Here is a 13,824-nt window from a genome sequence, read left to right as displayed (position 1 = left end):
AGTATGTTCCAGGGGACGGAAACCCAGGATACACCAATATCTTGTTTTATTGTTGACAACCACCATAATGATGAGTTTTCTGTTCCATCATTCCTTCTGCATTTGTAAGCTGGCATTCTGTAAGGATTAGTTTCCCCTTCCCTCCCATTAATTTGTTGATTTATATTGGTATGGAGTCAGAGATTCCAATATTATTCATTGGGTTATAATTTAATTCTGTCATGATTTTGTTACTCAGATTGTCCTAGATTTGAAATAGGCGAGTCCCTTTGAGGTAGCTGCTCTGTCCTTTTGAAGTATCCTCATTAGTTTTCGTGTTTCTTATTTTCTGGCATTTTTTTTTACTTTCCACTATTAATTATAATTGAAATTAAATGTGGTTATGAGTATGTTTTATAATTCTTTTGTTGTTGTTATGAAAAGTCAAATTGGAGGCACTTTCAACTATTTTGCTATTTCTGAAGATCTTAAAAAAAATGTCTAGGATGTTTCTTCAGTGACTTCTGTTTTAATAGTTTTTGACAAAGGGAAATTTCCAAGTCCATATAACCAAAGGGATTTTTTAGAAGTAAAAAAGGAGGCAGGTTTTTATTTACTTATTTATTTTTTTAGCTTTAAGATGTTTTATCAAAGGGCAAATTTCATCCAGGCTAGGACACAAATAGGAAGACTTCTGTGGCGTTTACTTCCCTGACTTACTTGTCTGAGAGTTATTTTCAGATCTTCTGATGTTCATTACTAGACTTCCAGTGTGTCTTCTCCTCCCCTTAACCCGAAGTAATCTTATTAATGAACTTAATTTGTCATGAATTTATTTCAGGGAATGAACTGTTTTCACCTTTGCAGCAAACATAACCCCAAATCTTTACTGTTTCTGTTAGATGAACTTAAAACTAAAGTCATCTGCGAAAGTTTGAAATATTGTTCTTGCTTTTGAATTAAACAATGTAGAATTAGTTTCAGTTCAGTTCAGCTGCTCAGTCGTGTCCGACTCTTTTCGACCCCATGAATCGCAGCACGCCAGGCCTCCCTGTCCATCACCAACTCCGGAGTTCAGTCAAACTCACGTCCATTGAGTCCGTGATGCCATCCAGCCATCTCATCCTCGGTCGTCCCCGTCTCCTCCTGTCCCCAATCCCTCCCAGCATCAGAGTCTTTTCCAATGAGTCAACTCTTTGCATGAGGTGGCCAAAGTACTAGAAGTTTCAGTTTTAACGTCATTCCTTCCAAAGAACACCCAGGACTAATCTCCTTTAGAATGGACTGGTTGGATCTCCTTGCAGTCCAAGGGACTCTCAAGAGTCTTCTCCAATCACACAGTTCAAAAGCATCAATTTTTCGGTGCTCAGCTTTCTTCACAGTCCAACTCTCGCATCCATACATGACCACAGGAAAAACCATAGCCTTGACTAGACGGACCTTTGTTGGCAAAGTAATGTCTCTGCTTTTGAATATGCTATCTAGGTTGGTCGTAACTTTCCTTCCAAGGAGTAAGCGTCTTTTAATTTCATGGCTACAGTCACCATCTGCAGTGATTTTGGAGCCCCCCAAAATAAAGTCTGACACTGTTTCCACTGTTTCCCCATCTGTTTGCCATGAAGTGATGGGACCAGATGCCATGATCTTCGTTTTCTGAATGTTGAGCTTTAGGCCAACTTTTTCACTCTCCTCTTTCACTTTCATCAAGAGGCTTTTTGGTTCCTCTTCACTTTCTGCCATAAAGGTGGTGTCATCTGCATATCTGAGGGTATTGATATTTCTCCCGGCAATCTTGATTGCAGCTTGTGCTTCCAGCCCGGCGTTTCTCATGATGTACTCTGCATAGAAGTTAAATAAGCAGGGTGACAATATACAGCCTTGACGTACTCCTTTTCCTATTTGGAACCGGTCTGTTGTTCCATGTCGAGTTCTAACTTGCTTCCTGACCTGCATATAGGTTTCTCAAGAGGCAGGTCAGGTGGTCTGGTATTCCCATCTCTTTCAGAATTTTCCACAGTTTCTTGTGATCCACACAGTCAAAGGCTTTGGCATAGTCAATAAAGCAGAAATAGATGCTTTTCTGGAACTCTCTTGCTTAGTTTGGTTATGTTGTATTGAGGATATAACTTTTTATTAGACTGGGAATAAAGAATTCATTTTAAAACTGTGCCTTTGCCCAGCTTAATTGGAAAACTTTTGTATTTTTGATATAGTAATGTTGGCTTTCAGTCCTGCTGTAGAATTCATTTACTCAACCAAATCCTGTTAATATGATTGAAGTTTAAAAATAAGAATTACACATTATAATCAAGTTGAGGTATTATTCATTAAACCCAGGACATTTTGAAAGTTGTAAGGCATGATAAAAACATCAAAGCTTAGTTATTTGTGAAGAATTATCAAAACTGATGATTGAAAAAGGATGTTTTCACTGTTTAACAGTTTAAATTGTGGTGAAGAAACTGCTGCTCAACAAATTCTGCTTCCTCTAGACCAGATTCTTCCTGCTTTAGTATATTGGCTTTGCAGCCTGCATCAAGACACTCTGTACTCTTTGTATCCTTTTACCTTTTTTATTTTGTCCCCTTTGCTTGATATACTCTTTCTTCTTTCCTCAGCTGTAAAATTCTGGTAATCTAAGGCCAGGCTTAATTGTCACGACCTCTGACACTTTCCCAACCCTTCTCAGCAGAATGCGTCAGTCTAGCATCTGTGCTTTTCTAGTAGTTTACTCTTATTACTCATAGAAACTTAACCATATAAAGTTACTGTTGGCTCTTGGTATATGTGAGTTTATTCATGATTTCAACTATTTGCAAATGACCCCGAAGATCTGCGTAACATTCATTTGGTCAGGGCATACATTCAACTTTTGTGTTTGATGTTATAGGAGTTCCTAAGCTGTTGAGTGACTGTAGCTTCTTGCCCAGGTTCCACATATCCATATGAAATGATTAGGAACTGTGTTTCTTTGTGAAAGATGTCCTTTCATAGAAATCCAACTGCTAAGCTTGTGAAAAAATGATGACAAAGTGAAGAAGTCTGATAAAGGACTCCAAAGTAGGATTTGGGGGTAAATTTTAATTGTGATAAAATGAATTTTGTGCTGGCTCAGAGCAGTGAACAGAACATATTTTTCATTTTTCATCTGGGAAACAGAAAAAAATGATTCTTTAAATTGTTTTCAGTAAGTGCTCCAATCAGCACTGTGTCTCAAATGGGAAGTGCAACTCTAATGACATTTGGAAATAGTCTGAGGTGTGAAGATTCACAGGAAGATAAATGATTGTCAGAACTGATTGATGGAAAAGCTGTGTATAAATACAGGGTTTTTTCCCCCTTTTTCTAAAAAAAGTTGAAATTTAATTTGTATACCATGAAAATTGCAATTTTATTTTATTTTTAAATAAGATTGAGTTTGTTATAATATTGTTTCTGTTTCATATTTTGGCTTTTTTGGCCACAAGGCATGTGGAATCAGAGTTCCCCCAACCAGGTATCGAACCCACACCCCTAACATTGGGAAGCAAAGTCTTAAGCACTGGACTGCCAAGGAAGTTCAGAAAAATCACAGCTTTTAAGTGTGCAACCCCACAGTTTTTAGCATAGCCACAAGGTTATTTAACCATGCTGCTAAGTCGCTTCAGTTGTGTCCGACTCTGCGTGACCCCATAGATGGCAGCCCACCAGGCTACGGCAGCCCACCAGGCTTCGCCATCCCTGGGATTCTCCAGGCAAGAACAGTGGAGTGGGTTGCCATTTCCTTCTCCAATGCGTGAAAGTGAAAAGTGAAAGTGAAGTCACTCAGTTGTGTCTGACTTTTTGCGACCCCATGGACTACAGCCTACCAGGCTCCTCCGTCCATGGGATTCTCCAGGTCTAACTCCACAACATTTTTATCACCCCCTAAAGAAACCTCATTCATGCAAACAATCTCTCTTGCTGTTTTCCCTGCCAACCACTTATCTATCTCTGTGGATTTATCTATTCTAGCTGACTATTAACTATTTAGATTTTTAAATAGTTGCTTATATCATAGGGGGATGGTAGTAAAAACAGAATTAAGATACCATTCCCTCATCATAATCTGGGCATAGTACAGATTTATAGCTCCTACTTAACAGATTGCAAACAATCCATTGGTATGAAATATAGTAATAAATATATAGTAGATGATTTTAAATGCTGTTTTTAATTTTTTAGTATATTTTGGAAGTACATGATTAAATTGATTGGCTCATTCAAGAGTAGTAAGTTAAAAACAAGTTTGTTGATGATAACCTAAATGATGTCCTTTCATGCTCAAACTCAAAGATCAAGTCAAAAAATAATCTAGAACATGTAAATATGTTTTTCTGCTGTTAAGCCAAATGCCAATTGCTTAGTTTTATCAGTTTAATATTATTCATGTCATAAATAATTGTATTGGTTTTGTCCTTTGATTTATAGATTTATCTTGGGTTTTATAATTATACAGATTATATAAGCATGAGGAATTTATGTTTGTATACATTTAAGTAGCATTTTAACAATAATCCCTTATCACTTTGCTGGAAAATAAGATTCTTTTCTTTAAAAAAGTATACATTACTAATTTGACAGTTTCAGACATCTAGAAACCCTGCTGCTTGCAAACCTAAGGTCAGAACTATATTTTCTTTCTGGTATTATTTTAGTCTGTCAACTATGATATAGAATGTATTCTTTCATATCATAAATGATTTATATGAAGTCTCCAAATTTGACATCAACTGATGTTATAAGAGCACATTTCTTATTGTGTAGTTAGCATTAGAGAATTGTGGGGTGAGATGAAGTCCAAAATGGTCATTACTTGTTGGAAAGCCCTGAGGAAGGAGTCAGAGAATGACTTCAAGAGAATTCCTTCCACTGATAATGAAGTGAGGTGCATTATGAATGTCGTTTGGTAAGTGGGTGGTGAAGGTTCTGAGCAAGTGGTCAAGGTAGTGAGGGAGAGCTTGTTGAAGGTCACAGGGACCTAGATAAATCAGTTAGAGGGGTGGGGGAGACAGTGTTGATGTATTAGAATGGGCTGACCAAGATGGTGATCCTTTACAGGAAGTGCTGATCAGCTCCTTTCCCACCTTGGATCAGAGCTTTAAAATTTCCCATATAAGAAATGTTGGCAGAAACTATGTATCTAGAAAGGTATGAAGATTTGCAAAGAAGAAAAAAACACAAAAACTGGCAATCCCTGTGTTCTTAAAGGTGCCCATACCTAGGGAACCCTCTCTTCCACTGTTCTTCTGAGTTCTGCTCCATAACTACTTCCCCCACATTTGTTACCTGCTTCTTCTACCAAGATTAATGCCAAAAGCCTATCGGACGTCAGGTTCTGAACTCCTACAGCTGGACTGCTGTGCTTTCTTGGTGTCATCATCTTCATTCACCGAGTTCAATACATGTGCTGCACAGCAGCGGGTACCACCACTCTTTATCTTGACTCTGGTTTTATTTCATGGCAGAGGACTGATGTTTTCTGTAGTGTTCTAGCGGTAGTTTGTCTCAATTATCTTTACATAACAAAGTTGTTAGAGGTCTCAAGATGTCACTACAGTTTTGCAAGGACATTTCATTTTAAAGGGGAAAATATATAGTGTAGTGGACTTCATACTTGGGGAATTTATAAAAATTCCTAGCTGAATCAGTCCATCAAGAATATCAGAGAGTTGTTGTGGTCTGTATTTGTCTTTTGGTGCTCTTGTGGGATCCTTTAGGGTCGAATTGTCATTTTGTATTTTTGTGGTTTAAAATGTATCCGTATTCTCTCACATTATATAGATAAAAAAATTAAACTGCTGCTTGTTAAAAATGCAGATGGTTTATGGATTATGTGGACAGTTAGCATATGTGAAATAAAATGGTGCAGCCTGTAGGGGGAGGAGATCCCATTCCACACTGGATCAACCCCCTTGATGATCCTGTGCGGGATGTACCTGTGAGTGTTCATAACAGTGAGCTTTTCTTTCTTCAGATACACCGAGGAGATGGTACCCTGGCACCCCTGCTTGAAACTCATCAGCAACTGCGAGCAGAAGCTTTCCAGTCACACATCAAGGCGCTTGATAACAATGGAAAAGGTGAAGGAATTTGAGGTAAATTATCCAAGTGTTTTTTTTTTTTTAGATAAATTCTGGAAGAATTAAACGTAGATTTTTCTAATTTCCTCTAATGAAGTTTGGTTAATGTTAGTCCTTGATTTTTTTAGGTTTTTAATGAATTCAGGAGGAGGCAAAAGTTGAACAGGTTTGTGGCATTTGGTGGGGTAGGAATAGAATATAGAAACTGAAGAATAGAAAGAATGATTGACCTTTATTTTTCAGGCTATGTTTGTTATCCTTGAGCTAACTTAGTTATAGAACAGAGCACTGTTAATTAAACAACCAAGGTGTAATTAGCAATGTACTAGTTACCCTTTTTCTTCAAAAGCAGAACCTGCTTGACTGCAGACTTTACTGAAGAGAAAATGTCACTTTATATAAAGGAGAAGGACCCATCTCTTAGGGTCCAACGTACATTACCTCTCTTTCATTCTTTCTCTCCCACACACAATTCATTTTTTAGGTTGAAAAGAAAGAACAAAACATCTGTTATTTCATACCAAGATCAGAATTGATATGAATAATGCCTCCTCATGGAGCTTAATTAAATCTGCAGAATTCATCTTGGTCTGTACAGATCTTGATTAACAACCAAAGCACTTCCACATTCACTAAAACTTGGGTAAGCCCCATGAATGCTTTGGATCTGGAGGGCAGGCAGAAAAGAACAGAGTGTTACTGCCTGAGGATTTTGTCTTACTCATCCTTACCTCTGCATTTCATTTTTTTCATGTACTTCACAGCTTATGGATTCTTTCACAATAATAAAAACTAATATTTGTACAGTGCCATTTGCATATGTTGTTTACATATTTCTTTTTTTTTTCCTTTTAATTTCTATTTCCTATCTGTCACTAATATAGGCCCTTGTTACCATATACCTGGTTTATGCTGATAAGCTCCTAAATTACCTTTCCTACTTTTCACACCTCTAGCTCTTATATAGTAAATGTGTGTGCCTCCTAAGACTCTTCAGTTGTGTTCAACTCTGTCCGACCCCATGGACTGTAGCCCACCAGGCCTTTTCTGTCCATGAGATTCTCCAGGCAGAATACTAGAGTGGGTTGCCATGCCTTCCTCCAGGGGGATCTTCCCAACCCAGGGATTAAACCTGCATCTCTTAAATCTCCTGCATTGACAGGCAGCTTCGTTACCACCAGCGCCACCTGTGAAGCCCTGTATGTTAAATAAATCTTCCTAAAACACTGCATTTGTTAGGTCACTTCTTTCTGTAAGAATTTTAGTTGACTCATTTTTATTACAGAGTAAGGTTCAGAATCTTCAGTATGACATTTTTCTCAATAATTAGATTTTAGTATCAGGGCATTTCTGAAAGCTAAGCTGTGTGTATAAGCGCACATATATATATATGTGTATCAGTTCAGTTCAGTCGCTCGGTCGAATCCAACTCCTTGCAACCCCATGGACTGCAGCACGCCAGGCCTCCCTGTCTATCACCAACTCCCAGAGTCCACCCAAACCCAGGTCCATTAGTCAGTGATGCCATCCAACCATCTCATCCTCTGTCATCCCCTTCTCCTCCTGCCCCCAATCCCTCCCAGCATCAGGGTCTTTTCAAATGAGTTAGCTCTTCACATCAGGTGGCCAAAGTATTGGAGTTCAGCTTCAGCAATAGTCCTTCCAATGAATATTCAGGACTGATTTCCTTTAGGATTGACTGGTTTGATCTCCTTGCAGTCCAAGGGACTCTCAAGAGTCTTCTCCAACACCACAGTTCAAAAGCATCAATTCTTCGGCGCTCAGCTTTCTTTATAGTCCAACTCTCACATCTATATGTGACTACTGGAAAACCATAGCTTTGACTAGACTAGACAACTTAGCTGGCAAAGTAATATTTCAGCTTTTTAACATGCTGTCTAGGTTGGTCATAACTTTTCTTCCAAGGAACAATCATCTTTTTATTTCATGGCTGCAGTCACCATCTGCAGTGATTCTGGAGCCCCCCAAAATAAAGTCTGTCACTGTTTCCACTGTTTCCCCATCTATTTGCCATGAAGTGATGGGACCAGATGCCATGATGTTTGTTTTCTGAATGTTGAACTTTAAGCCAACTTTTTCACTCTCCTCTGTGACTTTCGTCAAGAGGCTCTTTAGTTCTTCTTTGCTTTCTGCCATAAGGGTGGTGTCATCTGCATTTCTGAGGTTATTGGTATTTCTCCCGGCATTGTTGATTCCAGTTTGTGCTTCATCCAGCCCAGTGTTTCTCATGATGTACTCTGCATATAAGTTAAATAAGGGTGACAATATACAGCCTTGACATACTCCTTTTCCTATTTGGAACTGGTCTGTTCCATGTCCAGTTCTAACTGTTGCTTCTTGACCTGCATACAGATTTCTCAAGAGGCAGGTCAGGTGGTCTGGTATTCTCATCTCTTCCAGAATTTTCCAGAGCTTGTTGTGATCCACATAGTCAAAGGCTTTGGCATAGTCAATAAAGCAGAAATAGATGTTTTTCTGGAACTCTCTTGCTTTTTCAGTGATCCAGCAGATGTTGGCAATTTGATCTCTGGTTCCTCTGCCTTTTCTAAATCCAGCTTGAACATCTGGAAGTTCACAGTTCACGTACTGCTGAAGCCTAACTTGGAGAATTTTGAGCATTACTTTACCAGAGTGTGAGATGAGTGCAATTGTGTGGTAGTTTGAGCATCCTTTGGCATTGCCTTTCTTTGGGATTGGAATGAAAACTGACCTTTTCCAGTCCTGTGGCCACTGCTGAGTTTTCCAAATTTGTTGGCATATTGAGTGCAGCACTTTCACAGCATCATCTTTTAGGATTTGAAATAGCTCAACTGGAATTCCGTCACCTCCACTAGCTTTGTTTGTAGTGATGCTTCCTAAGGCCTATTTGACTTTGCATTCCAGGATGTCTGGCTCTAGGTGAGTGATCACACCAATGTGATTATCTGTGTCATGAAGATCTTTTTTGTACTGTTCTTCTGTGTATTCTTGCCACCTTGTAATAATATCTTATGTTTCTGTTAGGTCTATGCCATTTCTGTCCTTTATTGTGCCCATCTTTGCATATATGTATTACATCTTCTTTATCCATTCATCTATCAGTGATAGGTTACTTGTATATGCTGGCTGTTGTAAATAATACTGCCTTGAATGTGGGGTTGTATATGTCTTTTCAGGTTAGTGTTTTCATTTTCTTAAGATAAATTCCCAGAAGTGGAATTGCTGGTTCACGTGGTAGTTCTGTGTGTAATTTGCAGGATCTTCATACTGTTTTCCATTGGAGGAGGCAGTGGCAACCCACTCCAGACCTCTTGTCTGGAGAATCCCATGGACAGAGGGGCCTGGTGGGCTGCAGTCCATGGGGTCGCTAGGAGTCGGTCGTGACTCAGCGACTTCACTTTCACTCTTCACTTTCATGCATTGGAGAAGGAAATGGCAACCCACTCCAGCGTTCTCGCCTAGAGAATCCCAGGGATGGCGGAGCCTGTTGGGCTGCCATCTATGGGGTCTCACAGAGTCGGACACAACTGAAGTGACGCAGCAGCAGCAGCAGCAGCAGACTGTTTTCTATAGTGGCTGCACAAATTTACCTTCCTTCCAGCAAAGCACACCGGTTCCCTTCCGTTTGTATCCTCACCAACGCTTGTTATTTCCTTTGAAGAATGGCTATTCTAACAGGTGTGAGATGTTATCTGATTGTGGTTTTGATTTGCATTTCCCTGATTAGTTGTGTTGAAAATCTTTTCAGGTATCCATTACCTATGTGTTGTCTTTCAGCTCTTTGGGGTTTTGATTTTTTTTGGCAATTCCATACAAATTTTAGAATTGTTCCATTTCTTTGAAAAGTACCATTAGAAATTTGATAGGGATTGCACTGAACCTGTAGTATGGACATTATAACAATATTAAATTTTCCAGTATGGAATGAGTATAGAATACCTTTCTCTTTATTTGTGTTGTCTTTAGTTTCTTTCATCAGTGTCATAGTTTTCAGATCTTTTACCTCCCTGGTTAAATTTATTCCTAGGTATTTTCTTCTTTTTGATGTAATTGTAAATGGGATTGTTGTCTTACTTTCTGTTTCTGATGGTTTGTTAGTATATAGAAATACAACTTATTTTTGTATATTGATTTTTGTATTCTGCAGCTTTACTGCATCAGAAACTTCACAGTTTATTGTCGCTAACAGTTTTTGGTGGAAGTCTTTAGGGTTTTCTATATGTATGATCACATCATCTACAAATAGTGACAGTTTTGCCTTTTCCTTTCCATTTTGAATGCCTTTTATTTCTTGTTCTTGCCTAATTGCTTTGGTTAGCACTTTCAATACTGTATTGAATAAAATTGTCAAGAGCGGGCATCCTTGTCTTGATCTTAGAAGACAAGCTTTAAGCTGTTCACTCTTGAGTATAGGCTTATCATACGTGGCCTTTATTATGTTGAGGTATATTCCCTGTATACCTGCTTTGTTGACAGGTTTTTTTTTTATCATAAATGGATGTTGAATTTTGTCAGGTGCTTTTTCTGTATCTGCTGAGATGATCATATGATTTTTATCCTCCTTTTGTTAATGTGGTGTGTCATGTTGACTGATCTGTGAGTATTAACCTGCTGCACCCCTGGAACTGTCTCATCAGTCCCACTTGATCATGGTGTATGATTTTTTTAATGTATTGTTGAGTTTGGTTCAGTAATATTTTGTTAAGGAATTGTGTATTCATCAAGGATATAGCCTGCAATTTCTTTTGTTGTGGTATCCTTGTCTGCTTTTGGGTATAGCTGGGCTTGTAGAATGAGTTTGGAATGGTTCCCTCATCTTCTATATTTTGAATAGTTTGAAAAAGTTGGTATTAATTCTTGTTTGAATGCTTGGTAGAAATCACCAAATGAAGCTCTCTGGTCCTCTGCTTTTGTATGTTGAGAAGCTTTTGATTACTAATGCAATCTCTATTGATTTCCCTGCTGGCTCAGATGGTAAAGAATCCTCCTGCAGTACAGAAGACTGAGGTTTGATCCCTAGGTAAGGAAGATCCCCTGGAGAAGGGGATGGCTGTGCTGTGCTATGCTTAGTCGCTCAGTTGTGTCTGACTCTTTGTGACCCCATGGACTGTAGCCTGCCAGGCTCCTCTGTCCATGGGGATTCTCCAGGCAAGAATGTTGGAGTGGGTTGCCATGCCTTCCTCCAGGGGAACTTCCCAACCCAGTGATCGAACCCGGGTCTCCCACTCTTTACTGTCTGAGCCACCAGGGAAGCCCAGGGAGTGGCTCCCCAGTCCAGTATTCCTGCCTGGAGAATTCCGCAGACCGAGGAGCCCAGTGGCCTGCAGTTCATGGGGTTGCAGAGTCAGACACGACTGAGCGACTAGCACTGCCACTGTCACTTCTTCAGTCCTGTTAGTGATTGGTCTGTTCAGACTTTGTGTGTTCTCATGACTCAGTCTTAGAAGGCATTTCTAGGAATTTTTTAGAATTCTTCAGAAGTCTTTCTAAGAATGTATCCCATTTCTTCTAGATTGTGTAATTTGTTGGCATGTAAATGTTAACAGTGGTCTCTTGTCCTTGCTTTTTCCCCTGTGGTGTCAAGTTAAAGTCTCTTCTTTCACTTCTGATTTTACTTATTTGAGCCTTTTTTATTTTTAATGAGTCCAGCTAAAGGCTTACCAGTTTTTATCTTTTCAAGGAACCGGCTCTTAGTGTCATTTACCTTTTCTATTATCCTTTTAGTCTCTATTTCATTTATTTCTGCTCTGACCTATATTGCCTTCTACTCTGGGCTTATTCCTCTTTTTCTAGTTTGTTGAGGTATAAAGTTAAGATTGTTTATTTAATGCTTATTTTAATATGTTTGAAAAATTAATATTACCAATAGATTTTTCAGTTTTAAGTCTTGATATTAGAAAGTACAGTGAATGACATCAGCAGTTGTTACTTTGTGGCCTCCGTAAAAAGTGCACCATATGATGGTTATGAAGGCTTGAAGCGCTATTCTAAAGAGTTGGAATGAGAGAGTCTAGAGAAAAGGCTTAAGAATTAATGGAGCCACATGATAAACCAGTCATTTCTGTTTTAATGACAGAATTAAAACCCATTGTGGACCATTTCACGCTTGCTTTCCTCTGAGTTTAATTTGTTTAAGAAAGTCTGGTATTTTTTTGATAGATTTATATTTCCCCAAGCAAATTTGATACACAGAAGAGGAAATAGAGGATGATCTAACGATGCTTCCGAGAATATTTCTGCTATCTAAAAACAAAGGCAGTCTCCTGAGATATTTTTAATATTTAATATTTTACTTTTGTCCTTTCAAATTAATTTATAAAGTAAGGAAATCCTGTTGCTCGACTGATTTTTTGAAATGGCCTTCCCTTTATAAGATCAAATTTAATCAGTGAGTTTTAATTTGCATGGAGTTTATTGTAACTGAAATTACTTTGTCATGTTGAATTAGTCATGTTTGGCTTTTAATTAATTGCTTCATTTCTACCTTCTGTTTGTATGGAGAGGAGTGTATATAATTGCAGCAAGATCCCAGTCCTTTATAATGAAAGTGATGACATAAAATTGTCAAACAGTTCTCATGTACATCTAACAAATTATTCTTGACCTTGTTCAGTGTTGTTGACTTTGGCAGTGGAAGACTATTAATTTTAGGTTTTTACACTTTTGTATACTGTGTCTCTTCATTTTTGATTTGTCACTTGTTAGGATTAACTTCAGTATAACTTTTGGCCCAGCTGATATGTTGTTATGAAGTGTTCTCCCTCTCCCCGCTTTTAAAATGTAAACATAAGTTATATATATAAAAAATATCTAAAGAGTATAGATAGTTCATAAAATTTTGTATCTTTATTGGCTATGGTTTTTAGACTTACTGAACATTGGTAGTAAGGAAGAAAATTCTTGCTGACTGTGTTAAAATATGAAAATGCATGCTAAGAAAAGCCAGTTTTTTGTTATTATTCCCTGTTGATACAATTTGAAAGCTAAATGAATGACAAATAGCTCTTTTATAAGGCTTTATTTTTTGTAGCAGTTTCATATCAATTTGACCTTATTATTGTTGCATATGGTTAGAGATGAGGAAGTGCCCAAGGCCTAGCCCAGTCTGCTTAAGTAGGAAGTAGCCAGTTTTGAGACCAGAACTCCTCCTTTGTACCTGAAATTCTATATCCTTTTTTCAACATCATGTTGCCTCTTGACCGAAACACAGTCCTGCCTTTAGAATGTGCCGAGATTAAAAGGCAGACATTCTTGAGTGGCATGTTACAAGTTTCTTTTCCCATGCCTCATGTGGCCGTGGTAGAATGTGATTTGTTGTATGAGAACTTATTTTTCCTGCTGATACAACGTGTAGTCAATGCTGCCATATATAGCTGTGGTCACAGTGGTTACTCGTATAAAATATTTTTCTCATATAAAATTCATAGGAGAAAAATGCTGATCTCTAGAGTTATCCAGAAGAATATGAGTACAGTAGTTTGTCTTCAGTGAAAATTACCCAAAATAATACTCGGTGTTCTATACCAGTGTACTTGGACAGACGAATGTGTACCCAAGGCAGCCATTTTCAAGATCTCCTTGAAATTTTTTTTTAAACATTCATACAACTCTTATATGCTATAAAAGTACTTGGTTAAATATAAGACAATTATCTTAAATTGCCATTGCACTAAATAGGCCATCATATGCCCTATTTCAGGGCAGGAAATGGCAACCCACTCCAGTACTCCTGCCTGGAAAATTC

General features: G+C 38.2%; 1 protein-coding gene across 4 annotated transcripts in view; it reads left to right on the top strand.

Annotated features, from left to right (window-relative positions):
- Positions 1 to 13,824, top strand: part of TRMT11 (tRNA methyltransferase 11 homolog) — a 64,550-nt gene that overhangs the window by 35,322 nt on the left and 15,404 nt on the right. For all 4 annotated transcript variants that reach the window (XR_005720862.1, XM_040238985.1, XM_040238984.1 and 1 more), the window contains one exon: positions 5,975 to 6,095. Coding sequence is in view for 3 of the 4 variants with exons in the window: in XM_040238985.1 (XP_040094919.1) it covers positions 5,975 to 6,095 (121 nt within the window). In the remaining variant the exon portion in view is untranslated. The remainder of the gene's footprint in view (positions 1 to 5,974; positions 6,096 to 13,824) is intronic.

Source organism: Oryx dammah, unplaced genomic scaffold (assembly GCF_014754425.2).
Source record: "Oryx dammah isolate SB20612 unplaced genomic scaffold, SCBI_Odam_1.1 HiC_scaffold_4, whole genome shotgun sequence".
NCBI lineage: Eukaryota > Metazoa > Chordata > Mammalia > Artiodactyla > Bovidae > Oryx > Oryx dammah.
Note: the sequence above shows the minus strand (reverse complement) of the source record. Positions and strands in the feature narration are given on the sequence as shown.